Here is a 27652-nt window from a genome sequence, read left to right as displayed (position 1 = left end):
TCCTCATCCTTGGAAATACTCCAGGGGTTTTTCTTTCCCCACAGAGCATTTGGAGCTTTACATTTGTAAGTGGCACATCTGAAGAGAATGTTCTGTGTTAGGGGACTTGAGGGAACATTCCCAGGACTGTGTTTATGCCTCTCCAGTCTTCCTTTAGGAAGGAGCTGTTATTCCTGTTAAATGTAGATTTAATGTGGTGCTCTTGCAGAAATGTGGGATCCTGAGTCTTCATGTTCCATTTGTAGCTCAAAAAAAACCCCTTTTCTTATTAAAATCAGTCAGGTCTGTAAGGTTTACTGTGTTTTAACATGTTGGCACAACAGGAGTGTCAGGAATGAGGCAGAATTAACAAGTGATCCCAAATAAAAGCTGTTAATGTTGTTACTCCAACCGTCATCGGTGCCTTTTGTGTTTGAATTTTAGGATTGCTGTTTATTCTGATGGATTTACTGTTTCAATCCCACACTTCCATGTTTGTCTCACCTTAACAAACCACCCAAACTCAAGAGCTCAGTCTCGCCTGGTCAACTTGGAAAGCTGTTTTGGGGAAATAACAGAATTTTAGGGGAATAACATTACTGTGAACTTTTGTCATGAAGAGTTAAATCATGGAGAGGGGCAGGAATTATTCCTGAAGATATTCAGGAATAATTCCTGAATATTCAGATTGTTTCCCAGGTATTCAGAGATCAGTGCCTTGATGCTGCATTTTCCTCTTTTTACGACACAATTTTTGGAAAGATGATTATTTAAATTTAATCCGAATGCAGCGGTTTTCCATTTTTATGGATATTACCGAGCCCGGAAGCAGCTTCCTCCACATTAAATTCATTCAGGTTTATAAACAATTTTTAAAGGGCATTAATTTAGTCATCTGCTGATGGTTCTGAACAGAAGAATACGTGAAAGTATTCAGTGAAAAGATGCATCCCTTAATTCACCCAAACTGTACATTAACTGTGCAATAGCAGCTTCACTCTTGTTGCTTTTAAGATGTAGTTGCATCCACGTATAAATAGAATTTGCTGGCAGGTTTATATTTACTCTAAGCCTTGTTTTAATGGTTCCACTGACATTGAAAATCTTGGTTTTAAGCTCTTTAAATGGCTTCAACTGGGCAGAAAAATTTGGGGAAAATGCCTCACGTCTGTCCCGCATCCTTGTTTTTTCAGGCTGTTTTATTGGAGCCAAGGAGTCATGAAAGAAACCCAAGAAGACAACTTGGACAGCGAGCAGAAGATAAAAAGCAAACAGAAAGAATGTGGCATACAAAGGGTGTAATACCTGGAGGTACTGGAGCTGACTCATATTTATAAAAAAATGAGACGAGCTTTCACCAAGTACAAGTTCTCTTAAGCCAGTCCTCGAGCTGGGAGCCATGCTGGGGAACTAGGAATTCTCCTTTTCCCCTCCTTTCTTGGCAGGTAACGAAAGGATTGGCGAATTATGATTTGCCCAAGTCGGAAGCACTAATTTTTTTCCTCTCTAGAGTTCGTCCTTATGAATAGATAAGGAGTTTAAACCTTGCATATTTAATGTGGACTGTGATGGGAAAGTGACTCGTTGAACCAAAATGGCCACTGGGAAGGACCTGGTTTCAAACTGAGCTCGGAGCCTCCCGATGCACTTTGTCCGATTCGGGATCAGCCGTGCTGCAGGGCCTGCTCTGGGAGGCCAGGATGACATGTAGGAGAAGGAGATCCCCCTCCTGTTGATATCTCTGGAGACTCACGAGCAGAAACGGGAAAATGAATGGTGGGAAGGAGTGTGACGGAGGGGACACGGACGGAGGGCCACCAGCAGTGCAAGTTCCCGTGGGGTGGCAGCGGCGGGTGGACCAAAGTGGAGTTCTCTACATCAGGTAAGGTCACCCCAGGGGCACCTGCTTTCCTTGCTCTGGGAGTCCTGTCAATAAATTCATTCACTCTGCCAGCTGGGGCAGTAAATGAGGGACTCGACTCCTTCCTTGCGCTCAAAAACGTCACGGGAAACTTGTTGTTTCCCCAGTGGATTTTTGAAGCTGAAGGAGGGCAGGGTGAGATGGGATATTGGGATACTGGGAGGGAATTCTTAGCTGGGAGAATGGAGAGGCCCTGGCACAGGTTGCCCAGAGAAGCTGTGGCTGCCCCTGGATCCCTGGAAGTGTCCAAGGCCAGGTTGGAGCCACCTGGGCTGGTGGGAGGTGTCCCTGCCCATGGCAGGGGATGGAATGAGATGATCTTTAGGTCCCTTCCATCCTGAATTATTCCAGGATTCTGTGATTCTTTTGAAAGAAAATTTAAGTTATGTAACTACTTAATACCTGTAGAACTTCTGTGGCTATTTAGTAACTCCAAAAAACATCACTTTTGTTATGCCCATGAAAGTTCTCTGTTCACTATCACTGCTGTTCTCCAGCAAGATTTACTCTCCTATGGATTCCTCACATCTCTCCTGTAGGAAAAGAAACAGGAACATAAGCCTAAATCCAAAGTTTTAGGTACTTTATTTGTTTATTTTCGTAGCTTATTTGGACTTTTTTTTTTTTTGCTTCGCCCCGGAACGGTCACAAAGAAATGCATTGAAATTGGTATTAAATCAATGTGTTCAGACAAACAGACTGTAAATTAAACGTTATTGGGAAAAAAAAGATCAAAGTCAGCTTTAACAAAATGTGGGGAGAGCAGGTTTACATCACACAGGTCCAGTCTGTTATTTGCCTAATCTCTTTCCACTATTCTGTCATTAAAATAACCGGTCCCTCACAACATTTTATGTATTATATTAGCAAGACAAAACCCTTTAATGAGTCAAAGCCTGCTCCAATTTTACACTAAACTACCATAAAAGATCAGATGCATTCCAGGATTTCTTGTTGATGTTCCCAATTAGCAGAATCCAACCAAATCCATGTCAGTGATACCCATGTCAGGAGAGAAATCGCCTTCCCTTGCACTTCTCATTACAGCTCTAATTTACTGGGCCTCTGCCTGAGTTAAAAATCAATGAGAAAGGAAAAGTTCTGGGTTGGTTGAGGGGTTTTTTTTTTCCCAATAATCTTTATATCCAGGCACCAGGACATCGAATGCTTTGGTATTTTCACGTGATCCCACCTGCTTTTGAACTTGGTTTTCTACAGCTCTGAGAAGTTTCATACATTTCCTACAGCCTTGGGAGTGATTGTGTTATTTCTGCCCTCTTGCCATGTATTTTTTTATTCTTTAATTCAGTGGTTAAAGGGTAGAAGTCAAATAGTCCCGTCTCCTGCTTGACATGGAGCATCCACAGGGCTCAGCCAGGGCAGCTGGATCTCCAAGGATTGAATCCTGCTCTGCCCTGAAGTGTGCACAGCATTTATGGAGACAAGGAAAGGTCAAACAATATTGACTCCACAGCTATCCTAGGGAAAATTAGTGGATATATTAAGATCTGACATGATTTAACCAGGGTAGATGATCCCAGCTGAATAAAGACCTTGTGTTTGTGCTCCCCTGTAAAGCACACAGGCTTTGCTGGCAGCTGGCAGCACTTGCTTTGGATTAAATCAAGATTAAATCCATTAATTAACTAGTTTTTATTACCTGGGTAAAAGCACTGAGTTGATTCTCAGGGCTTTGCTTGGTAAAACTGTGCTGCTGCCTTAAAGTAGGGCCTAAACCATCCCTGGAAGTGTCCAGGGCCAGGTTGGGTGGGGCTTGGAGCAACCTGGGATAGTGGAAGGTGTCCCTGCCCATGGGAAGGGGTGGAATGAGATGATCTTAAGGTCCCTTCCAACCCAAACCATCCTGTGATTCCATGGATTCTCACAAAGGAAGCGTGAGGAGATCTGTGCACACAAAAGAGACTTGGCAATTATGGCTCTGCCCAGGAACAGGAAAAAAAAATGGACCTTTTTAAAATTTGGTGGTTTCTTGTGGACAAATAACCCTGGCTGTACGTGCAGGAGGGATGGTGGATCCCAAATCCCACAGATTCACTGGACTGACCTTCCTTCACACCCTCTGATCCATGAGCACAGTGTGGGATTTTTTCCAGGCTCCAGGTTGAACTGGTCACATGTGTCCAGTCAAACTGTACAAAAGGGTTATTTAAGATTGCTTTATTCCAGAAATATTCCAGAAAAAGGAGCCTTTTTTTTGTTTACCCAGTCCTGACCCCAGAGCATATTTAACAGGAATTTTTAAGCATCACAGAAAGTGTCTGTGGAGATCTTTGGGGCAGATGGGATGGTCCAGAGCAAATCCCATGGGAAGCTGTTCCATCATCAAGTGTGGAGCTGAGCATAGTCAGGACAGGTTGGCAAAGTCCAAAGGGATCATGGTTTAACCAGCCTAGAGCTGAAATTAGAATAAATTGAAATCAAGAGTAGTTTTCCCCCTCCCCGAGGATTGCAGACAGGGAAGGTTTGACTTCCTGACCTGTCACTTCAGCCCTATTTTTAGTTTGCTCTTTTATCTTCCTCACCCTCAAAACTGTCACTGTTACACGGATTCAGCCTGAGCACTTCTCCCAAAAATAACTATTCCAGGGCAAGTCTGGCAAATAAATCCCTGATTTAAAGTGTCAGCAGAGCTGGAAATGTCACTTGCAGATGTTGCTTTAGATGTCACTTGGTTCTTGTGCGAGAGGAGACGTTTCCACCTTGGGTTTTAAGCGCCAAAGTTTGTCACAGTTTGTTTGGAATTTGTTTTCCTGATCCAAGCTATTCCACTTGGGTTGTTTTCATTAAAAATGGGGCTATTTACAGCTCCTGGCTCCTGGGTGGGATGTTCCTCACTCCCACTGACAGGGTCCAACTCTTAGCTGGATGAAACCAAACTTGGTGCAACTAAGAGACCTGGATGCAGCAGTTTTATTTCCTTTAAAATATGTTTGAGAGGGGGGTTTTTTGGTGTTTTTTTAATAGGTCTCATTGCAATTCTTGACAAAAAGGAAGAAATAATATGAAAAAAATAGTAAATATCAGCTCTCCTTGTGAGTTTTTAGACTGGCAGGTGCAAGTCATGACCTATCAAATAGCTTTTATTCATCATTTCTGTTCCTTTACAGTCCCAGTGGGTCTTTATTATCCTGCTTGGAGCAGGTGAAGACTTACTTGCTGACTGATGGAACGTGCAAGTGTGGCCTAGAATGTCCTCTTGTTCTTCCCAAGGTAAAGCAAAGCAGCATTTTGGGTATTTACTGGAATATTTATGATGCCAGCTGATGTGCTGTGCCATGGCTTGACCTCTGTTCACATCATATATGTGTATTATCAAATAAGTAGATTGCACCCAAAGTTCTACCCTAAAATCCAACAGTTAATCTCCCCTCTGCCTCCTCCCCTCTTGGAAAGGATCTGACTCAGTTATTAGAAATATATTTATCATTTCCAAACTTCCTGTCAATGTAGGAGCAGTCAAAGAGCTCTGAGGAACAGAGGAAAATTCCTGTATATTCTGTATAAAACTGAGGTGTGTTTGGTGAGTTTTCTGCCCATAATCATGGCTTAAACACTGGAATTTTCACTCCCAGGTGTTTAATTTCGATCCTGGAGCTGCTGTGAAGCAGAGAACTGCTGAAGATGTCAAAGCAGATGAAGATGTCACCAAACTATGCATCCACAAGAGGAAGATCATTGCTGTGGCTACACTGCACAAAAGCATGGAAGCACCTCATCCTTCCCTGGTTCTCACCAGTCCTGGGGGTGGAACAAGTGAGTAAAGCTTAAATCCTGCAGAATCACTTAATAATCTTAATTTTGTATGTGTAATTACTATGCAAAACCACCCCCGAAAGTCTGATGTGTCTGTGAGTGCAAAAATAAACAGATTTAAGGAATAAATGGAGTGATCAGAGATCTAGGGAGATAGAAAATGAGTCTAAATCAGGTCATTCCCAGCCTAAGAGCATGATTTTCTTGGAAAAGGTATCAGATTGTTCTAGAACAAAGAAAATACATTAACTCTCATCTTTTGGAACTGTGGCAGTATGTCTGATATTCTGTCACATGGGAAATTAGAGGAGCAGAATAAAGTGATTATGAAGGGATTAGGACGTGGTTAAATGGGAAATTGTGTTGTAAAGGAGAAGATACAGCAAAGGAGATCTCCACTGTAATTTCTCAAGGATTATTTTTAGGCACCAACCTGGATTAGCATTTTAATTATCCATGTCAACATAAAAAAAAAAAAAAAAAAAAGAAAAGAGGTAATTTATTGGTGGCTGGGAGTTGACAGGTGTTGCCAAACCAAGAGAAGGTCAAAACCACATGAAACATCAGGGATCACTGAGATCTGGGATGAAAGAAAAGGTGTAACAACAAATCCTGATAATTCTGGGGGTGTTCACCTGGCAAAAAACAACTTTTAGCTGTAAATTATTGAGAAATGAGACCCATAAGATCAGATGGCAGGATGGTGCTGACCAGTGTGAATTTTAACCCACACTGTTCATAGGACTGATTTTCACATTGAAATTTAGGATTTTAAACCTCTGTTTACATTTTTTTGCAATGTCATTTCATTTTTAACTAACAGTGCAATTTCCCAAGGTGCTACATGTTTTCTTCCTTAATTTTTTGATGAGTAGTACTTAAATTACATTCTTGATTTCAAAAAATTAGCAGAATGAAGGAGGTGAAACCAGGTAAGTATTCAAGACATGAGTGACATTCATGAGCTTTTACCTTCTCTGCTGGTCAGAATTTTGTGCTCTAAGCAAACAAGAAAATTTCCCAATAAATGGCCTTTGCAAGCAAAATATCTTTTCATTTTCACACCCTTGCATGTGACCATTTGCTTAGTTCCAGCATTCAAGGTGAGGCCTCTCATACTCATTTTATTTTGCAGTTTAGCCTTGAGTTTTGTCCCTTAAATGACACTTTGGTTGTATTTTGGGACAGGTAAAACGTTTGTTTCTGTGGTGATGTGGCTGGTCGTGCAAATAGGATGAAGGCAGGAATGTCACTCTGCCCAGGCTGAAGGAGAGATGGGAATGGGATTCTTGCAAGCAGAATTTCAAGGCACCTCTGAGTTCCTTTGAACGTGGAATTTGCAGCTCCCAACTGGAGTTTGCACATTCGGGGGCTCCGTGCCAAGCGCTCCGAGCTGAATTGCAAATTCCCAGAGCAGCACAACTGGCAGAAAGTCCCCCAGACTTTGGAGCTGCTTCTGATGATATTCTGAAAGTAAAACATTGGGGGAAAAAAAAAATCTTTTTAAATAAAGATGGGAAGTGACCTCGTGCTTGTAGGAAGGTCTGGGCTCAAAAGTGGGAATTTTTCCGTCGTCGTAGGGTTCCTGTGTCAACATGTGCAAATATCCCCAAGGCTTTTATCCTGAAAACAACCACCTAAAGCATCCAGCATCCCTCATCAGGGACAGAGTTTGGGGCAGCACCTGGGAAGTGAGTCTCAGTCCTGGCTGGGCTTTGTTCCTCTTGTCCTCAATAGATGGTGCCAGAGGCTCCTTTTCCCTGCGACTGCGGCTCCCTGCTCCTGCCAGAGGGCTGCTGCTGGAAATCCGGGAGTGGGACGCTGGAGGTGATGCTCAGAAAAGACAGAAGGGCAGGAGAAAGGTTTCCAGTTGTCCATATTTATATGGGATTTAAATTAAGATCTGTACAGGGCAACAGGCGCCATTCCAGCAGCTCCTCAGTGCCTGGGGTTTCATTCCTGTGGAAGCCAAAGTTTAGCCAAAGGCTTCCTTGCTTTTAGGAATATTTTCACACGCTGTAGTTCTGCACTGAAAAACCTGTGATGCTGCGTTTCCAAACAGTGACTGTTGTGTGTTTTTAACACCAGGTGCAACTCCAGTAGTTCCCACTCGAGCAGCAACTCCGAGATCCGCGAGGAATAAACCGCATGAAGGAATTACAAATTCCGTGATGCCGGAATGTAAGACTCCTTTCAAGCTGATGATTGGGGCATCCAATGCCATGGGGAGGCTGTACGTGCAAGAGATGGCCGGGAGCCAGCAGCCAGAGCTCCATCCTGTGTATCCCAGGCAGAGGTTGGGGAGCAGTGAGCTGGGACAGAAGTCTCCGTACCGGGGCAGCCACGGCGGGATGCCCAGCCCGGCTTCCTCGGGATCGCAGATCTACGGCGACGGCTCCATCTCTCCCAGGACTGACCCGCTGGGGAGCCCCGACGTTTTCACCAGGAGCAATCCCGGTTTCCACGGAGCTCCCAACTCCAGCCCCATCCACGTGAGCAGGACGCCGCTGTCGCCGCCGTCGGTGATGCTACACGGCTCCCCCATCCAGTCATCCTGCGCCATGGCCGGCAGGACTAACATACCTCTGTCCCCAACCCTGCCCACGAAAAGCCCCGTCATGAAAAAGCCCCTGTGTAGCTTTCCCGCGGGGATGGAGATCCCGCGGGCCATGTTCCACCACAAGCCCCCCCCGCAGGGCCCTCCCCCGCCCCCGCCCCCCCCTCCGCCGCCGTCGTGCGCCCTGCAGAAAAAGCCATTGCCATCCGAGAAGGATCCCCTCGGCATCCTGGACCCCATTCCCAGCAAGCCGGCGAGCCAGAACCCCGTGATCGTGCCCCCGTCCCCGTTCCACGCGAGCGCCCACTCTCAGGTACCCGTGATGAATGTAAGCATGCCCCCCGCCGTCGTGCCCCTGCCCAGCAACCTGCCCCTGCCCACCGTCAAACCCGCCCACGCCAACCACGCGCCCCACGGCCAGAGGGTCCAGCACTCCGCCTCCACCTCCCTGTCCCCGTCGCCCGTGACCTCCCCGGTGCACATGATGGGCCCCGGGATGGGGAGGATCGAGGCCTCTCCCCAAAGGTCGCGCTCTTCCTCCACGTCGTCGGATCACGGGAATTTCCTGCTGCCCCCGGTCGGGCCGCAGTCGGCCTGCGGCGGCATCAAGGTCCCTCCCAGGTCCCCGAGGTCGACCATAGGCTCGCCGAGGCCGTCCATGCCATCCAGCCCTTCCACCAAGCACGATGGACTCGGCCAGTACAAGGACATCCCCAACCCGTTAATCGCTGGAATGAGCAATGTACTGAATCCTCCCAACAATGCAGTTTTTCCCGCTGCATCGGCTGGAAGCGGTTCCTTGAAGAGTCAGCCCGGTTTGCTGGGAATGCCTTTAAACCAGATCTTGAACCAGCACAACGCTGCCTCTTTCCCAGCCAGCAGTTTACTGTCAGCAGCAGCCAAAGCACAGCTAGCAAATCAAAACAAACTCGCTGGTACCAACAACAGCAGCAGTAGCAACTCTGGACCTGTTGCCGGCGGCGGCAACTCCGAAGGACACAGCACTTTAAATTCCATGTTCCCTCCTGCTGCCAACGTGCTCCTCCCCACCACGGAAGGGCAGAGCGGCCGAGCAGCACTGAGAGACAAACTGATGTCTCAGCAAAAGGATCCTCTGAGGAAAAGGAAGCAGCCCCCCACCACGGTGCTGAGCCTGCTGAGACAGTCCCAGTTGGACAGTTCTGGGGTTTCCAAAGCCGGATCCGATTTGATAAGAAAGCAGAGTCAAAGCTCCTTCCCCATCAGCTCCATGTCGCAGCTCCTGCAGTCCATGAGCTACCAGAGCTCCCACGTGAGCAGCAATAGTTCCACAGGCTGTGGGAGCTCCGGCTCTGCCCTGCCCTGCTCCGGGAACCAGATGCATTTCCCGGAGCCTGCCCTGAGCTCGGGCGGCCTCCAGGCCCCGCTGGCGCCGGGGCTGCCCCTGCGAGGGGAAGGGCTGCACTGCCACGGCCCCAACCCTGCCTTCGGGCACGGGGCCAGCCCGGGCAGCACCAACCACCTGGCAGGGCTCATCAGCCAGATGCAGGCGGGCGGGAGCTGCGGGATGCTCCCGCAGTCGGGAATGGCTTTGGGAAACTCCTTGCACCAGAACCCACCTCAGGCGCGACTCCAGCCACCCTCGGCTCCGGTGATCCCCAACAGCATCGGCAGCAGCTGTAACCAGAGCAGCCCTGAAGCAGGTACGTGGCCTCCTGGGGGGATTCCCCTGCACTTGAGCTCTTGGAAATATGGGATGGCTGGTTTTAAAGGGGTTCCTTCCTCATGTCTGTGTTTTAAACTCGAGTTTACCCATGTGAGAAGTCAGTGCTCACACCCAGATACTGACATAAGAGAAAAGACTCACAGCGGCTTTCCAGTGTCTGCAGGGGCTGCAGGGAAGGGACAGAGGGAATCTGCTTCAGGAACTGTAGTGGCAGGACACAGGGAATGGCTGAGCCAGAAGGCAGAGTTAGATGGGATATTGGGAAGGAATTCATGGCTGGGAGGGTGGGGAGGCCCTGGCACAGGTTGCCCAGATGAGCTGTGGCTGCTCCATCCCTGGAAGTGTCCAAGGCCAGGCTGGATGGGGCTTGGAGCATCCTGGGATAGTGGAAGGTATCCCTGCCCCGAGCTCTAAGGTCCCTTCCAACCCAAACCCTTCTGGGATTCTAATCCAAACCAGTGGTAAACAAGAATATATCTCCCTTGTCCTGGACAAAATCATCCTTCCTGTGCCAACTCCTGCTCCTCTGAACTTCCACACACTGCATGAATAAAATCCATGCACTTTTGAACATTCCCACACCTCTTTTGTCACTTCCCCAAATAAACTGGTGGGTTTTTTCCAGCATACCCTGCTAGTCCAGGCCCAGGTTGGAGTGTCTGGGTGATACACGTGTTCCTCACTGCTGCCATTAAAGAGTTGGTATGGTCAAAGATACAAAGAGTCCCAAAATTTACAAAACAACCTTTTCCAGGGCCAGCACAAGAAAATGCCAAGTCTGGGTTTGCCTTAATCATGATAATTTTACTAAGGTGGTAATTCAATGGTTGGATAAATTGGATATTCAGTTGGAGGAGTGGAGAGAGAGATTTCCTAGTTTGTTCACCGGTGAAGACCCGCAGAGAAAACAGGTTTGCTGCTGTTCCTGTCTCTGGGCTGTTCAAACATAGAAGGGGAACAGCTTAAAAATGTGACTTTCATTGGACTGTTTCTGTTTGAGCAAAGCATGGAAAGGTGGCACCTGTGTGAGTGAAAACCCAGCCCACACCAAAGTGACCTTAAGGTGCAGCTGGTCTCTCAATAACCCAAGAACCTGACCTGAATTTCCTGAGCTTCCTCCTTTAAAATGCAGAATGGAATCCTACAAAAGCTGAATCACAGAGAAATAATTGTCTAATGTTATGCTGCTCACGGTTTCTGATGAATTCTGAAGGGTTCCTCTCCATTCCTGGGATAAAAAGACCTGATTTTCCCTGGGCTGGGGGGTGTTGCAATCATGCAGCTCTCAGTCCTCATGTGGCTCTTTTGCCTTGTCATGGTGACACAGAGGAGATTTCCCGAGGCATTTTCCCTCTGGAGACTTTGTCCTACCTTCTGCACGGAGCAAAGGTCTGGCTTTGCACCAGGAGTTTGCTTCCCTGTGCTTGTATTCCCTGGGATCCTCAGGAAAGCTGGATAAGGCAAATGCAGCCAAACAAATCCGTGTCAATCCCCACAAGAAAATGTTTCAACACCAACACCCCCTTTGGTTCTCATCCATGTGTAGGAGCAGCAATAGGTTAAAACCCCACCTGGGAGCTTCTGCTCTGCTGTGGAATTCCCAGTCCCCTGGGAATGGCTGCTGGAATTACAGCAATATATCTATAAAGCTTTCAGTGGCATTATCTAAATGATAAGTAGCAGTTCCATGTAGGCAGAAAGTTGGGAATATGTTTCATCCCTCGCTGCCCAAGAGGTTGTTCCTTTAGTTTCCGTGCCTAAAAAACACACACAACCTGCATTTCATTATTTTATTGAATATTCCTGATGAAGAGACCCCTTTTCTTCTCTGAGGTGGAGCCTCACGTTGTGTTATCCTTGTGTTAGTCCCTAAAATTACACATAAACCTTCCCCCAGCCTCCTGCCTGAGCCCCCACAGGGCTCAGGTGTGGGATTTACGTCTCATCCACAGGCTGTGGAATTCCAGATGGGGACATTCTGTTGTGTTTTCATGTTCTTTCCATCAACAACGTGGGAAATGTTGAGTATTTTGTGTTAATAACAACTTGTGTTAAAAATAAAAGTGAGTCTCCGGTCAGCACTCAGCTCTGGGACAAAGCTGGGAAGAGGAATATTGGGAATTATCCTGTCCTGGGGTGTTAGTTTTGGTGCTGGAGCTGGTGAAAGCCCATTAAATTCAGTTTTTCAGAGCTGAGTAAGATGTTTTCAGGAATCTCCTGTTCATATTTCAGCTTGTGGCTTTTTTTTTTCCTTCCCCTTTGTTTTGAAGTCTTTTAATTGCTAAATCTGTGTCTGTGCCAACACTCAGAACAGCTCCTGCTCCGAAATAGTTCCTGGGAGAAAAAATACTGTGAATCCCCACAATTAGCCGAGCTTTTAATTCTATTTTAACCACATGGACCAAGCTTTGTTATTCTGGCTCTTGTTTTCTCCTTCCAGAGATGATATCTGCAGTTCCCAGGTAATTTTCAGTGGGAGTGTGATGGGATTTTCTCTTTATTAGGATGGGGCTGTGTCACTGGATGATGGATTTTATTGTAGGTTGGTTTATTTAGGTTTTTCTTGCTGATAGGGAAGTTAAGGGAACCACAGTAACCACAGCAAATAATAATAAAGATGATAAGTTGTCTTGAAGATCAGAAACATGAGAAGTTTATTGGGGCAGATTTGGCAAATAAAGGCTTTATCCTTTTCCCTGGAACTGGTGAAATGTGCAGAAGAGTAATAGTAAAATATAATTAAACAGGGAGGAGCTTCTGTCCCTCTCCAGAGGGGTTTATTTTAATGCAGCCAGGATAATTGGGAATGGAACAAGGCCTTGGAAAACCAGAAGTGGTTTAGGAGGCTTGGATTTAATCCACTCAATGCAGAGGGTCAGCTCAGTTGGGTTAAAAAACAGAACAAACCAAAGCAAACTCCATAAAACACATTGAAAAAGAAAAAGAGAAGCTGAGTGAATTTCTGGCAACATAAAAATGGGAATTCTCAGTGGAACTGGGGATACTCCTGGCAGGATTGTATCCCAAAATCCCCTGGAAACGCTTTGGATGCAAAGGGGTGATGGTGCTGTCACATCCATGAATTATGAATTAAAGGTTAAATGTACTGGTGGGTTAAGTGGAAAATCAACTTAATTCAGGCCCTTGCTTCCCTGAAAACGGTCTTTTTCTGTGCATCAAAGGTGGAATATTTTCAAATATATCACATTAAGTGGTGTATTTGAACACGTGAGTCTACGGATTTGCTTCCCAAAATTCCTTTAGATCTCCTGGAATTACAAAATCAGTGGGACTTCCTGACTCCCGAGTTCAGAAGAGCAGCTGGCACCTCTGGGGGACTCGTTGTGCCTGAGAAAAATTCCTTATTAAACTGGACTAACCCCTGGACAGGATGCCAAGCAGCTCCTCTCCTAATTACAAAGCCAGTTGAAATGTCCTGTTGATTTTGGGGTTACAGAAACTTCCAGAGGGACTTTTCCCTGCTTGGGAACCATGACAAGCGATTGCTGGTGTTTGAATCTGCACCTTATTTTCCTCTGTTATTATTTTTGGGGAGGGAAAAGTGATCATTTTTCTCATTCAGATGAGAACTGTAAAGAACAGGGAAAATGTTCTCTGCTTTTTTAGACGCACTTTGTGGTTTTCTTGCGTTGTTTTATCTCTCAAAATTTGAATTTCCCTGTAACTCACGGCCTTTGATTCAACCAGACCCTTCCCTGGTCGGTACTTTAACTGCCATACAGTTTCCTAGGAATTTACAGTGATAAAAATTGAAGGATTTGTGAAAAACAGTAATAAAATAGCACAGAAAGATGAGCCTTATTGTGGAGAAAAACTGAATTAATTAACTGGGATTTCCTGTACATATTTAGCTCTCACCATCCCAAAATATCCCTAAGTGGAACCAGTGGGCAAATCCAACCCTTTCCAGGGGGAGGAGTGGGGATTATTGAAGGAAATAATGCTTTTTATGGAATTTTTAGCTTCTCAATGCTTTGCAGCCACAGCTGAGCACAGCACAACAGTTTTCCCGGAATCATGTTAAAAAAACAGCGGTGAGGGTGAAATTCAGAATTCAGAGGAGATGGGGAAGGAGAAGAGCCAAGGGTGACAATCAGTCAGGTGTTAAATATTAAAAAAAAGCCCAATTTTCAGGATTTCTGTTGTCCTAAAAACAGTTTGGGGCTTTTTTTGCCCTCCCCCCAGAATTTTGGGGCCAACATTCCAGTTGTTTTGTTGTAAGTGTAAAACCCCTGTGATGGTTGTGGGCACAGCAACATGGATATCATGGACAGGGAGGTAAATATTTCCCAGCAGAGCACATTCCACGAGGATGGGGAGTTGCACAGGAGGGAATTTCAGGTTTTTAACTGCTCCTGCTGGAGGATGTTTTATTTATTAGTCCATTTTTTGCAATTCTCCCGTGCAGGATCTCGATAAGGACGAGGACTGACAGCACTTGGTGCTTAAATGCTGAATTATGCCTCCTTGGGAATTGGAATTGGAATTGGAATTAGCCCCTGTAATCAAGGGGATGCCAGATAAACATCTGAAATGTTTTCCATTGCGAAGAGAAAAGGGAGAATATAATGGTTGAAGTGCCTAGCTCCTGGTTCCCAGTGTACAGGGAAGGGGTGGAATAGCTAAAGCAGGAATATGTCTGGGATTTTGAGTGCCTGTGAGGTGTGTTTTCCATCAGTGATTACACTGGGAAAGGGAAGGCTCTGAAAATCACTGATTTAACAATATCACACTGCTGCAAACTCTGTGTTTGTGTCTCTGAAGTTGTTATTAATTCCTGTTCCATGTGGTGCTGCAGCAGCTCCTGGAGCAGGGACGGGTGACCCTGGTGGGTGGAGGAGTCACAAACCACGGGAGCTGTGGGAATAATCGCAACGTCTGAGTGATCCTTTTGTGCTTTCACACCTCCCTGATCCCGGGGTCAGGCCTGCAGGGAAACTCTCCCCACTCCCATGGATCTTTTGGGAAGGATTGTGCAGATCTCTTCTGTGGGAGCTGTGGGGTTTAACCTCAGGAGAGAGTGGGAGTGGTGGAGGCTGGAGCAAGTTCCAGGACCCGGGAGTTAAATGTGAGCTCTGACAAAGGTTTCCCAAACTTGGAATGTTCTGAATTGAACGAGCAGCAAAGAAAATGCCCAGTGTAAAACAAAGGGAGCTGTGGTTTTATTGGATATGGAGAGAGACCGTTTACAAGGGATGGAGGGACAGGACACAGGGAGTGGTTAGATGGGATGCTGGGAAGGAATTCCTGGCTAGGAGGGTGGGCAGGCCCTGGCCCAGGTTGCCCAGAGAAGCTGTGGCTGCCCCTGGATCCCTGGAAGTGTCCAAGGCCAGGTTGGAGCAACCTGGGCCGGTGGAAGGTGTCCCTGCCCGTGGCAGGGGGTGGCACTGGATGGGATTTAAAGTCCCATCCCACCCAAACCATCCTGGAATTCTCTGGTTCTATGAAAAGTAAGAATTGAGAAAGTGGAATCCATAACATTTCTTTGTCCTCAACCCTAGAAACGTTTCAGGTGTTAGTGGCTAATAAGCAAGTGCTGCACTTTTACTTTTCTAAGTCCTTCACACACCTGTTTTAGGGATTATTTTTATTCCACAAATTCCAGCAATGTGTTCTTGGCTACTGAAATACTAAAATACATAATGGGGAGTTTCTCACAGAGAAATTAATTGTATAATATTATTTACATTATTGTTTTCTCATTGGCGTGCTTTAACTGCAGTCTTTTAGGAAAATATACATGTAGTTATAATCAGGGAATCATGGAATGGTTTGGGTTGGGAAGGATCTTAAAGACCACCTGGTTCCACTGCTGCCATGGGCAGGGACACCTTCCATGACTCCTGCAGGACCCAAACCAAGGCAGATTATGGATTGTATCCCACCATTCCAACAGCACATGTGTATTCCTGCCTTTTCATGGAAGGACAGTGCTGAGAAGTTAATGATAAATACCTTCCACTCTGATTCCTTTATTTTAAGTGAACAAGGATGGGGAATCTTCTGGAACACATAACACCCCTTATTTCATTGTCTCTGCTGAAGAAAACCTGTCAAGGAATACTTTGAGAAATGAACACAGATAAAATGCACACAGGAAAATGAACCTGCTGTCAAAAGAGAACACAACAAAAAAGGGTCTTAAATACAATAAGTAATGATGTTAAAAATATAGATCTTATTCAGTTTCCATTTATTTTCTTTGGCCCTCTTAGGGAACAACAGAGCTGCTTTTCCTGCATTCTGGATGTTTCTCCTTTTGTTATTTTTCCCAGCACAGCTGGCAGGAGCACCTTTGGCAGAGCTCTGTGTCTGCAGGAGCTGCGAGCCAGGCTCTGTCCTGGGCTTTTATGGCTTTTGGTCCCACTCCTCCATCCTTGTTTCCATTCCACCTTTACCCTTCAGACCCTCTGGTCATTAAGGACCGTTGTTTCCAGGGCTCACAATGCCATGGTTTTGTGAGACTTGGAATCCCAGTGGTGATTTCCTTTTGGTGTTCAACTCCTGTCTGTGTTTCTCATCCAAACCCTGCTAATTGTCCTCTTGTAGCCTGGATATGGTGACAATGAACCACTTCAGGGTGGGGTTTTGGGGGTGTTGGGGTTTTGTGTGAGTCGGTGCCCTGTCAAAACTCTTCCTTTTCTTCCAACTGTTGTCCTTCTCCAGGCCCAAGGGAAAGGCAGGTGGTCACAGCTGTGATCCTGTTCTCCTTAGGGAGTTCCAGTAAATGCAACATGTGGGTCTGGAAATCCCTTTGAATGAAGTTCAGACCCAAAGCACATCCAGAGTCATTCCCACGCTTTGGTGCTCCTGTTTTTGTGCTCTTTCAGGGAACTCTACCTATCTCAGAGTCAGGGAATTGTTAGGGTTGGAAAAGACCTTTAGGATCATCGAGTCCATCATCCACCTGCTGATCCTGGGCATCCCTTCCTTTTCCTTGCACCTCCAAAAGCCAGGATCTCAGAGAGTTCCTGTGGAGCTGGGGAAGGACAGTTCCCGTGGGATCCCAGAGGGAAGGACTGTCTGTCACATAATGGGCACTGTGCTTCTTTTATAAGGGGGAAAATGCAACTCAGATTTTATCTCCTGGCCTGGGGCCAGGCATGGAGAAGCTCTGGCAGCTTCTGTATTCCAGTGGGAATGGCTGTGCCTGCACATCTTCATCTGGAACATTGACTTGTCGGAGGTGGTACTTGGGAAGAGATCCAGAACTCATGTTTTGGCAGTTCAGTCATGAAGCTGTCCCAGAATGTAGCTGTAAATATTGTCTTTGCTGCTACCCAATTTGGGACTTTTCTCCCCCAATTCCTGCTGTGCCTTCCTATCAAATATCCCTCCGGGGGGATGTTTGTCTGTGTTTTATTTCCTGCTGAAGTCTGGCTGCTCATCACCTCTTCCACTCCCAAACTTCTCCAGCCTGGATTGAAATAAGGACACATTTTCTTCCTCCTACTCAGGATCCATCAGGATTTTTTTTTTTTCCTCAGTAGCAATTAATTAGTTGTTTAATTAATCTGGAGAAAGGACAGGTGTTGAAAATGCTCTGGTGGAGTCTCCAGGAGTGGTGGGTGATGGGTCAGAGAACAGAGCCCTGTTTGCCAAAAAAACAGCAGCAGTTTTCCAACTCTTGAGATTTGCTTCCCAGCAAACACTTTTCCATGTGCTCCTTCACCTGAATGGAAAACAGCATCATAAATTAATTACAAACATCCATCTCCCATCCCTTGGGAGCTACAGCTGATTCTTCCATTAAAACTAGGGATGACTTTGGGAATGGTATCTCTTAAATCCGTAGGTCGGTCTTTGGGACTTCTCCTGCTTTTTAAAAACGAATAAATAGATGAATAAATAGAATTAAAGTCTTTTCTCAGTGATTCCACAGTGACCCATCACAAGCCTAGCATGGTCCTGTACATCTTCATGTGTGCACATGGGCTTGAGAAAACCATTTTTTTTTCCTATTTTATTTATTTTGGAGACGGTGCCAGAGGCTCCAGAAGCAGGTGACAGCAGGATGGGTGCATTGGGGGGTGACAACCTCCACTTGTAGTTGGTTTTCATGGATCTACACTGATAGATTTGTCATTGGCTTATTTCTGGGCAGTTTGTCCAATTAGCAGCTTTTTATTTGCTCTTCCTGCCCAATCTGAGGTGCTGAACGTGAAGCCATGAGTGGAAATGCAGTGGGATGTGTATTTTGGGGGTTTCCTTCCTTGTTCCAAACTGAGTTCAGTGCAGTGCCCCGTGCTCTGTGTTAATTTTGGACCCTTTTTTTGAGTTGTCAGAATGTCACAGTGCTTGAAAAGTGGCGGTTTAAGTTGCAAATGATGTAAAGAGTTGGTTCAGCTCTTACCAGCTGAGTGTGTGGTTGAATATCCCTTTTCAAATGGTATTTGTGGAGAAAAATTATAATTGATTATTTGGGACCTTCTGATCTCTGGTATTTGCAGGGCAGTTGAGGATGGAAAGTTATTTCACTGCATGAAACCATCGTTAGATCCATTCATAATGACACAGTTTTAGATATAAATCTAATACTCCAGTGTTCTCCAGTGAACTGCAGTAAACAAAGTAGAAGGACATATTTCAAGGCAATTCCCTTTGCTTTGATCCTCCCAGGTGTTTTTTGGGCCAGTTCAAGACTCTACCTTAAGGAAAAAAATAACAGTATTTTATACTTCAGCTTTGCTGAAGGGGTGTAAAGATACCCAGATAAACTTTATTACTCTTCCTTTGTAACTTTTTCATAGTAAATTTACCCAGTTGCTCTTTGTTTTCATGCAAGTGATGGGTTTGATTTTACCACCCCAATCCACGTTTTTTTCCGTATAAATCACTGGGGGCCTTGCATGCCAACAGAGCTGGATCAAAACGTATTTTACTCATTAGAATCATCATGTGTTTTAATTCAGGAGTCCAAAATAATGCTTTGAATAATAATTTAAAACCTGGAAGCCCGTGAATTAAATAGAAATGGAAATAGATTGTGTTCTCACACTCTTGCACCCAACATGATCCATGATCCTTCTCCCAAGTGGTTAATCCCAAACTGGGATTAACTGGGACCATAACTGGTCCACAGCTGGCTCTGTTATGTTCTGGTTGCTTTGGGGTTTGTGCTGATGGATGAAATCCTGTTCTATCCCCATTGAAGAACTTTAGGAGAAACACAAGTTCAGTAATTCCCGATGGGCGTCTGCAGTAGCTGGTGGCAGATCCATCCATATTGTAAAAGGACTCAAGTCTGGGTGCTCCAAACATCCTTTTTCCCGTGTGTGGGTGTCAGACACGACTGGTTTGGGTTCTTGTACGACTCGGGTGTGTCTCCAACAGGCAGAACCCCGTTAACAGCTGGATTTGTTTGTGTTCCAGGCGGTTCGGGGCCGTCATCGTCCATCGCCATCGCCGGCACCAGCCAACCCGCCATCACCAAGACAACCTCCGTGCTGCAGGACGGTGTCATTGTCACCACGGCAGCCGGGACCCCCCTCCAGCAGGGCCAGCTGCCCGTGGGCACCGACTTCCCCTTCTCCGGCCCCGAGGCGCCGCTGCCCTTCCCGCAGAACAGCGCCGGGAGCGGCGGCCTGCCGCCCGCCCTGCACCCCAACCTCCTCAGCTCCCTGCCTCTCTCCTTGCCCGTCAATCAGCAGCAGCTCCTAAACCAGAACCTATTAAATATCCTGCAGCCTTCAGCGGGAGAAGGCAAGTCCGAGGTCAACCTCAACCCTTTAGGTTTTCTCAACCCGAATGTAAACGCCGCTTTAGCTTTTCTCTCCGGCGACGTGGACGGGCAGGTTCTGCAGCCCGTGCACTTCCAGCTCCTGGCAGCCCTGCTCCAGAACCAAGCCCAAGCCGCTGCCATGCTCCCCGTGCCATCCTTCAATGTGACCATCTCAGATTTGCTGCAGCAGCAGAACCCCCCCATGCCCTCGGTCGCGCAGCCGCCGGCCCCCCCCCGAGCCCCTGCCCGACGGCTCCAGGGTGGAGACCCTCCTGTCCAACCCCATTCCCAGCTTTCCAGGCGCCGACACGGCTTCCAACCCCCTGCTCCTGCCCGCCGGCTCGGGGCCCTCGGCGCTCATGGCCCTGAACCCCCAGCTGGTGGGGGGTGTCCTGAACTCCGCCGGCCACCCGGAGGTTTCCATTGCCACCTCCTCCCAGGCCACCGCCACCACCACCACCACGTCCTCGGCGGTGGCAGCTCTGTCTGTCTCGGCGCTGGGCGGTGGCACGGCCGTGGTGTCCATGGCAGAAACCTTGCTGAACATATCTAATAGTGCTGGGAGTGCTCCTGGGCCAGCCAAACTCAACAGTAACTCTGTGGTGCCACAGCTCCTTAACCCTCTCCTGGGGACGGGCCTGCTTGGTAAGTCCAGTTTTCTTCCCAGGTATAAAAGGAAACTTTAAAAAAATAAAGAAAGGAATCAAACGAAGAGGGTCGGGGAGGGGGAGCTTTGGATTTCAGTTTCTCTTTGCAAAAACTCTGCTTTGCCACCCTTTTTTTTTTTATGTGTGTGTGTGACAGCTTGTTTGTGGAGAATAACTCTTCTGGCAGGAGATTTAAAGCAAATTCTGCTTGGATTCCTCAGTGTTTAATACTGATTTGGGAAATTATTAATTCTGCCACCTAGACCTTCTATAAACACCCGAAAATTTTGTCAGCACTTGTTTCACTGCTCAGGAAGCAGCAGCTCAGGAGCCTCCCTGGGTGCAGAGTGTGGCAGCACAGGGTTAGTGGGAGTAGCTGTGCAGGACCAACACCTACATCCCAAAAAAAAAGTGACTAAAAACTCCTTAAACACAAGATGTTTTTTATCCTGGGTGATGGTTTTTTGATTATTTTTACCAAAAATATGTAAAAGAGTTAGTGCTTCTCTGTTTGATCTGTGTATCTAATTAAATGTGAGGAATTAAATGGCAAATTGCTGATAAAGTATTTTAACTTAAATATTTAACTTAATACCTCATACTGATCTACTAATGGCTGCAGTGGACTCAACCCTACCTGACATTTTCCATGTAAAATACAACTAACCAGTGATTCTGCAAATGGAAATTTTAAGGAAAACCAGAGCTTTTTATTAAAAAAAAGGGAAACAAAGTAAAAAATTTTAAGCTTTACTGTTTCATAGTTATTTTACTAGGACTAGAATTTCCACATTGAGATTTTCATATAATACAAACTATTAATACAATTTTTACTCTAGAATGTACAAAAATAATTGTTTAGTGTTCCATGTCTGGGGCAAAAAGCCTTTTCTCATTCACATCTGACTCGTGTCATAATTATTAAAAAATCAGTTTTGTTGGGGTTTTGAATTATTTTCACTTTTCTCTGTGTCTCCTCCTCCTCCCTCTCCCCACCCCAGTGCTGTTTGAAGGAGATTCCAAGACATGGGCTGTCACAGAGGCTCCTTCTGCCAAACTTGGCTGTTCCCAGAGTCCTGTCAGGGCCCTTCAGGCAGATCCAAGTGGATGTGACACAAGAAAGGAGGAACAAAGAGCAGGAGAGACATCCCTTGAGGACCTCTGGGAGGCTGGAGGGGAGCAGGGCTGTTTTACAGAGGCATTTTCAGCAGTCAGTTAAAACTGGAGTCAAGGAAATTCCTGCTGAAGGCTGGGAATGGTTGTGACTCGTGTTTGCCTGTGTTTGGGTTGCAGGTGACATGTCATCCCTCAACACTACTCTGAACAACCATCAGCTGAGTCATCTCCAGTCGCTCCTGAACAACAATCAGATGTTTCCTCCCAATCAGCAGCAGCAGCAGCAGCAGCAGCAGCAGCAGCACCTTCTCCAGGGCTACCAGAACGTGCAGGGCTTTCAGGGCCAGCCCCAAATCCCTGGCCCAGCCAACAACCCAAACCCCATGGCCTGTCTGTTCCAGAATTTCCAGGTAGGAAGCAAGAGGGAAGCAATATTCCAACAAATGTGCAGCTCTCGGGAGGTAAAATTACATCCCCCAGGGTCTGGGTTTCTTTGCTGATTAAGGCAATATGATCCATATAAATTATATATATACACTGTCTACATTTTACTCTTTCACTCTGGGTTTTGCAAATCAGTGACATTTTTATGGAAATTTTATACCTTTCTCTGCAGGAATTGGGTCCAGTTTCCTTGGAAGGAGTTATGCTGCATGTATTGAAAAAAATATGCTATTTATGTGCTGACAATACTATGAATTTTTAGCAAAACTCTTTTCCATTGTGCAGAAAGGATCATAAATTCCCATTCAGCCCATTCTGATAATGCAGCAGTGAGAAATAAATGCTGGAACCACTTCACAATGATTAGAAGCTTAATGAGTTATTGTAGGTGACTGTGGGTGCCAGTCCTCTTGTGTTCCCACTGCAACTGCATGGAAGAGCTATTGGATTCTGCAGCCTGAAGAAAACAGGGATTAGAGTGAATGTACAGTGACCTGTAAGGAGGGAAAAGGAAATGTGTCATTTCTCAGTGTAGATGTCCCACTGCAAAATCTCAGTTTTCTACCTGCCTGTTCCCTCTCTTGTGTGAATTTTGGTAGCTTTATCTCAGTGGTTTTTTGCACCAGATTCCCAGTTCTATAAGTAATGGTCATGGTAAGCAGTTAAAGGGGCTTTTGGAATATTTTCCTGTTGTTCTTTGCGGTGTTTTGTTACAATGCTCTCATTGCCACTGTCGTCCCTGCCTGTGGATGTGACAAAGAGTTCAAAAAGCTCAGTTGGTTTAGTCTGGAGGTGCCAGGAAGGGAGGAAAGAATAGCTGAGAACAGAACTGGGGGGCTGTGGAATCTCCTTCTCTGGAGATACGTAAAACCCACCTGGATGTGATCCTGTGCCACCTCCTGTAGCTGGAGCTTGGACTGGATCATCTCAGCTGGAGGAGCCTGGAGAAGAGAAGGTTGTGGGATTTAGATGGGATATTAGGGAAAAAATCCTTGATTGTGAGGGTGGGGAGGCCCTGCCACAGGTTGCCCAGAGAAACTGTGGTTGCCCCTGGATCCCTGGAAGTGTCCAAGGCCAGGTTGGAGCAACCTGGGCTGGTGGAAGGTGTCCCTGCCCATGGCAGGAGTGGCACTGGATGGGCTTTAAGGTCCTTCCAAGCCAAACCATCCTGGGATTCTGTAACAATATTACTGACCTTGGTAGAGTTGTTTAGGACTTGAGAGAAGAAAAGGAAAGTGCTGAGCTCAGTCAGATGAGGAAATTCCTGAAAGGCTCTGGAAGGGATGACATTGCACTCTCAGCAGTGCATGGGGGACTGGATCATGTCAAGGTGTCCAGTTTGATCCACAAGGCGAAGCCTGAGAGCCAGTGGGTCTGATTTCCTCTAAATTAGGGGTTTTTGTTTTCTCTCTACCTTGTTCTGCATTTAACTTCATAACTGGAATTTAATCAAACTGAAGTGGTGTTCTGTGAGGAACAGTCACCCTGGCCACCACCGTGGTGTTTAATTAAAATGAGACCAAGTTTATCTGTTGAAATAGTTGTGGAGTCTCCCTCTCTGGGGACATTCCAAACCCACCTGAACGAGTTCCTGTGTCACCTGCTCCAGGTGACCCTGCCTTGGCAGGGGGGTTGGACTGGGTGATCTCCAGGGGCCCCTCCCAACCCCAACACCTCTGCGATTCCGTGAAACGTTAATCCCGAATATCAACTCCCATCTTCTCCTGTCCTTCCCCAGGTGAGGATGCAGGAGGACGCCGCGGTCCTGAACAAGCGGATGATCACCCAGATGGGAATGGCGCCGGTTCCCGAGAGCTCCAACGCCATGCTCCCTCCCTTCCCAGAACCCTCCTGTGAGCTGCAGCCCCGGGCCGAGCCCCCCCTGGGGCAGCAGCCCAAGGATTCCCTGCCCGTGGGTGGCCCGGGGGACCCGTCGGTGGACGCCATCTACAAGGCGGTGGTAGACGCGGCCAGCAAGGGGATGCAGGTGGTGATCACCACGGCCGTGAGCAGCACCACCCAGATGAGCCCCATCCCCGCCCTGAGTGCCATGAGTGCCTTCACAGCCTCCATCGGGGACCCCCTGAACCTCTCCAGCGCCGTCAGCGCCGTCATCCACGGCCGCGGCGTGGCCGTGCCCGAGCACGAAGGCAGGGCCAGGGGCGCCCGCGGCGCGCGCGGCCCCAAGGGCGCCGAGCACGGCAAGAACCCCGGGGAGGGCGAGGGCTACGAGTATTACAAGGCGGCCAGCTGTAACACCCCCAAAAAACAGTGGGAAGGGGAGCAGAGCCCGGTGGGTGAGATAAACAGGTGGAAGTGCGAGGAGTTCCTGGAGCACTCCCACCTGCACGGCAGCCCGTGCCACGAGAGGCCCAACAACGCCTCGGCGCTGCCCCTGCTGCCGGGGGAGCAGCACCAGGCCCTGCTGCCGCAGAGGAACTGCCAGAGCGAGAAGGCGCTGGAGGAGAATTTCAGGTATAACAATTACAAAAGAACTATGCTGAGCTTCAAGGACAGACTGGAGAACACTGTGGAACGCTGTGCACACATCAACGGGAACAGGCCGCAGCAGGGCAGGGCCTTCGGGGACCTGCTGAGCGCTTCCAAACAAGACCTGGGTCTGGAAGAGCAATCCCCGAGCTCCTCCAATAGCTTGGAGAGCTCCTTGGTGAAAGACTACATCCATTACAATGGAGATTTTAATGCCAAAAGCATTAATGGGTGTGTGCCCAGCCCCTCGGATGCTAAAAGCATCAGCAGCGAGGAGGACCTGAGGAACCCCGACTCGCCTTCCTCCCACGAGCTCCTCCACTACAGGCCAAGGACGTTCAACGTGGGCGACTTGGTCTGGGGCCAGATCAAAGGACTCACTTCATGGCCTGGGAAACTGGTGAGGGAGGAAGAAGTTCACAATTCATGTCAACAGAACGCTGAGGAGGGGAAGGTATATTTATATATCTATGCACATCTCTCTCTCTCTCTCCACGTGCCCACCAAAACGTCGTCATTTTAGTCTTTGTCTCTTATTTTAGCAGCACGGTTTGGTTTTTTTCCTTACCTGTAGCTCGTAGGACTGAATTTCCCCGTGGTTTCCCGTAAGAAACTGGTGCCAGTTGCCTTCAGGCAGGTTAGATTTGGGCTTTACTAAATCAGTTGTGCATGGAAAAGTGGTGTTGCCCAAAAAAGGCTTTCACTGCCATTGTGTGTTCAGTCAAATTTCTGGCTGTGTCAAAACCTGGTGTGAAAATACCTGAAAGTGTTGAAACTGCAAAAAAAGGAGAAGTGATCGAATCAGCAGGAGGAGTGTGTAATAAGGGGAATCTTGCTGATTGACACAGAGGAAATGCACACACATTTTCAACATTTTCAGCGTAAAAGGAGGTTTGGATCATCTTTTAGTAGTGAGGAAATTTGCTCTTTCATGCTGAAATCCTTTCTTTTGTGTCCACAAATCGTGTGCTTGTTGGGGAATATACAGGCAATACAGTTACCAAGGAGTTACTGGTTACTTTATTACGGTAAATATTTCCAAGTCTGGTCTCTAGTACTTGTATAACATTTTATCTTTGTAGTTCTTATAAAATAACTGGGGTTGGTGCACCCTAATTCTCTAGAACTTCAGTCTCTCTTTGCAGGTGACAATATTCCAGAGTTTGTCCTGGTGTAACTCTGTCCCAGCTCAAACCAGGACAAGGCTGCAGAGCTCAATCCTTGGGATGGTCACATCCCCAAATTTCCAGTCAGTTTACAAAGTACAGACACAGGAGAAGACCCCAAATTATTAAAGATTAAACAAAACTGGAAAAATCAGAGGTACAATATCCCTGTCCCGTGTGAATCAGGAACACAGTTATGGCTCTCACATATTCCCAGTATGGATTTATGTATTAACTTCCAAAATTGTGTGTCCACATCTCTGTGACTGATATAATTGTGTTGGATATAACTGAAGAGTTTTGGGTTTAGAACTCCTGTAAAGAGGTGAATTTATTTTGCTTTCCATTCCTTGGCAATTCCGTGTTTCCTCCCCGGTTTGGGGACACCAGAATGTGTTGTTGCTTTGTGCAAACCTGCCTCCTTTGTTTTTGTGGGATTTATGTGCATTCCATGAATATTGTGTGAGAGAAATCCAGTGGCACCCATTTCATTGGGTGCTGAAGCCCAAAAAACAGGGAAGCAAAGCCTGGGAATGCTCCTGTCAAGGTACCACTTCAAGTCCCTCATCAGGAAGTCATGGATCACCTCTGGCATCAGAAGACCTTTAATTTAATCAGTTTAAATTTAAAAAAAAAATTTTAAAAAGTGTGTCTGATTGTCTCCATCAAGAAGCCCAGAGTGAACGGCCTTTCCAAAGGGCAGGAGTTGGGGGTGAAAGGTGGGATACAGGGAAAAAAAAAAACAACGCACCAAACCAAGAGAAATAACCTGGAAAACCAAAAAGAAATTGCCTTTAAAACCAAATGGGCTTCAGGAGTTCTGCCCTTCAGTCACATCCATGGTGGGAGTCACCTGCAGCACTTCTGGAAATCCTCTTTTCCGTGGAGCTTCCCTGAAACATCTCTGGAAGTGTTTGTGGAACAAACATGCCCCTCCTGCACCGTGACATCAATTTGCTGTTGGGATTTGTGCTTCTCCCTGTTCTCTGGCTTAGACATGGTTTGATTTTGGTTTCCATGGGGGTGTTCAGAGCAATAATGGGTGTGTTGGAGAGCAGCCAGGGTGGGGTTTCCCCAGCAGGAGAAAGGAGGAATCTTGCACCTTCCTTTCCTTGTTTTCTTGGCTGTTGGATGTCAGAGGAGCCCAAGGGAGGTGCAGCAGCAGGAGCAGAGATGTCTGGGAAGGAGAGGAGCGAGTCTGAATCCACACATCCTAAACCAGAGGATGTGCAATTAAATCAATGAGTTTGATTACTGTCCACCTCAAATGGACCGAGGGTTTGAGGGCAGCAAGGGGAAGGTCCAAGACTTTGTTGAGCTTTCCTTGGTCAATCTGCTCAGGGCAAACACTGTTCTTAATGGGTTAAACTGGGCTGGTTAAACTGGCCTGGTTAAACTGGGCTTTTCTAGTCTTACAGGTGTGACTTATCCACGTGCTGGAAACCCCATCTGTGTGTATGATTTAGTGTTGCTACTGATTCTATTATTAATGGTTGTTATTATTGATGTTAATAATTATTAATTATTAATCTGGTAGACTTGCTTTGGATACCCTGTTTTGTAGTAATTTGACACTTCTTTAAAAAAAGTGGGGTTTAATGTATAACCATCACAAAATAGCAATAATGAAGACATGGAGTCCTTTTTGTTGCTGAACACAAGTCCTTTGTCACCCAAACATGATATTAATTCTTTATGTTCTTATTTACCCTTGAACCTCCTCATTTATCTCGTGGCAGGTGGCTACAGGCCCTGGCAGGTTGTTCCTTAGATACACATGGAAAGGGATAATTCCCTGCCTTGGAAAAGCTCCCCAGGTTTCCAATAAGTTCTGTTTCTTCCCTGTGCATTTGTGTTCTTCCAAAATCCAGCGAGGAGAGGAATTGTTGGAAGTATTTGCATTAAAAGTGAGCACAGTTTTAAGGGGGAAAACGCTCCAACTTGTGGCATAATTGAATTGAATTCCTGAAAATTGAATTCCCACCTCCCCACGTGCAGATTCCTCCATTAGTGACTCCTGGAATTATTCTCCAATTTCATTAGCACAGGCCTGAGTCAAGACTTGGGGAACTGGATCTAAACTTGTATTTTTAGAGATTTTGACAACCTGC

The 27652-nt window shown here is 46.6% G+C and overlaps 1 protein-coding gene across 1 annotated transcript in view; it reads left to right on the top strand.

The window, feature by feature from the left end:
* The window catches only part of MBD5 (methyl-CpG binding domain protein 5), a 66111-nt gene that overhangs the window by 30896 nt on the left and 7563 nt on the right, over window positions 1-27652 (top strand). The window contains 8 exon segments of the mRNA XM_027656188.1: window positions 1173-1861; window positions 5029-5131; window positions 5494-5674; window positions 7763-9913; window positions 19330-19904; window positions 19906-20323; window positions 21619-21851; window positions 23624-24829. Of these exon segments, the coding sequence (XP_027511989.1) occupies window positions 1749-1861; window positions 5029-5131; window positions 5494-5674; window positions 7763-9913; window positions 19330-19904; window positions 19906-20323; window positions 21619-21851; window positions 23624-24829 (4980 nt within the window). The 5' untranslated portion in view covers window positions 1173-1748.

This window comes from Corapipo altera, unplaced genomic scaffold, assembly GCF_003945725.1.
Source record: "Corapipo altera isolate COAL_440 unplaced genomic scaffold, ASM394572v1 68, whole genome shotgun sequence".
NCBI classification, from domain to species: domain Eukaryota; kingdom Metazoa; phylum Chordata; class Aves; order Passeriformes; family Pipridae; genus Corapipo; species Corapipo altera.
The sequence above is the reverse complement of the archived record's forward strand: the minus strand, read 5'-3'. Positions and strand labels throughout refer to the sequence as shown.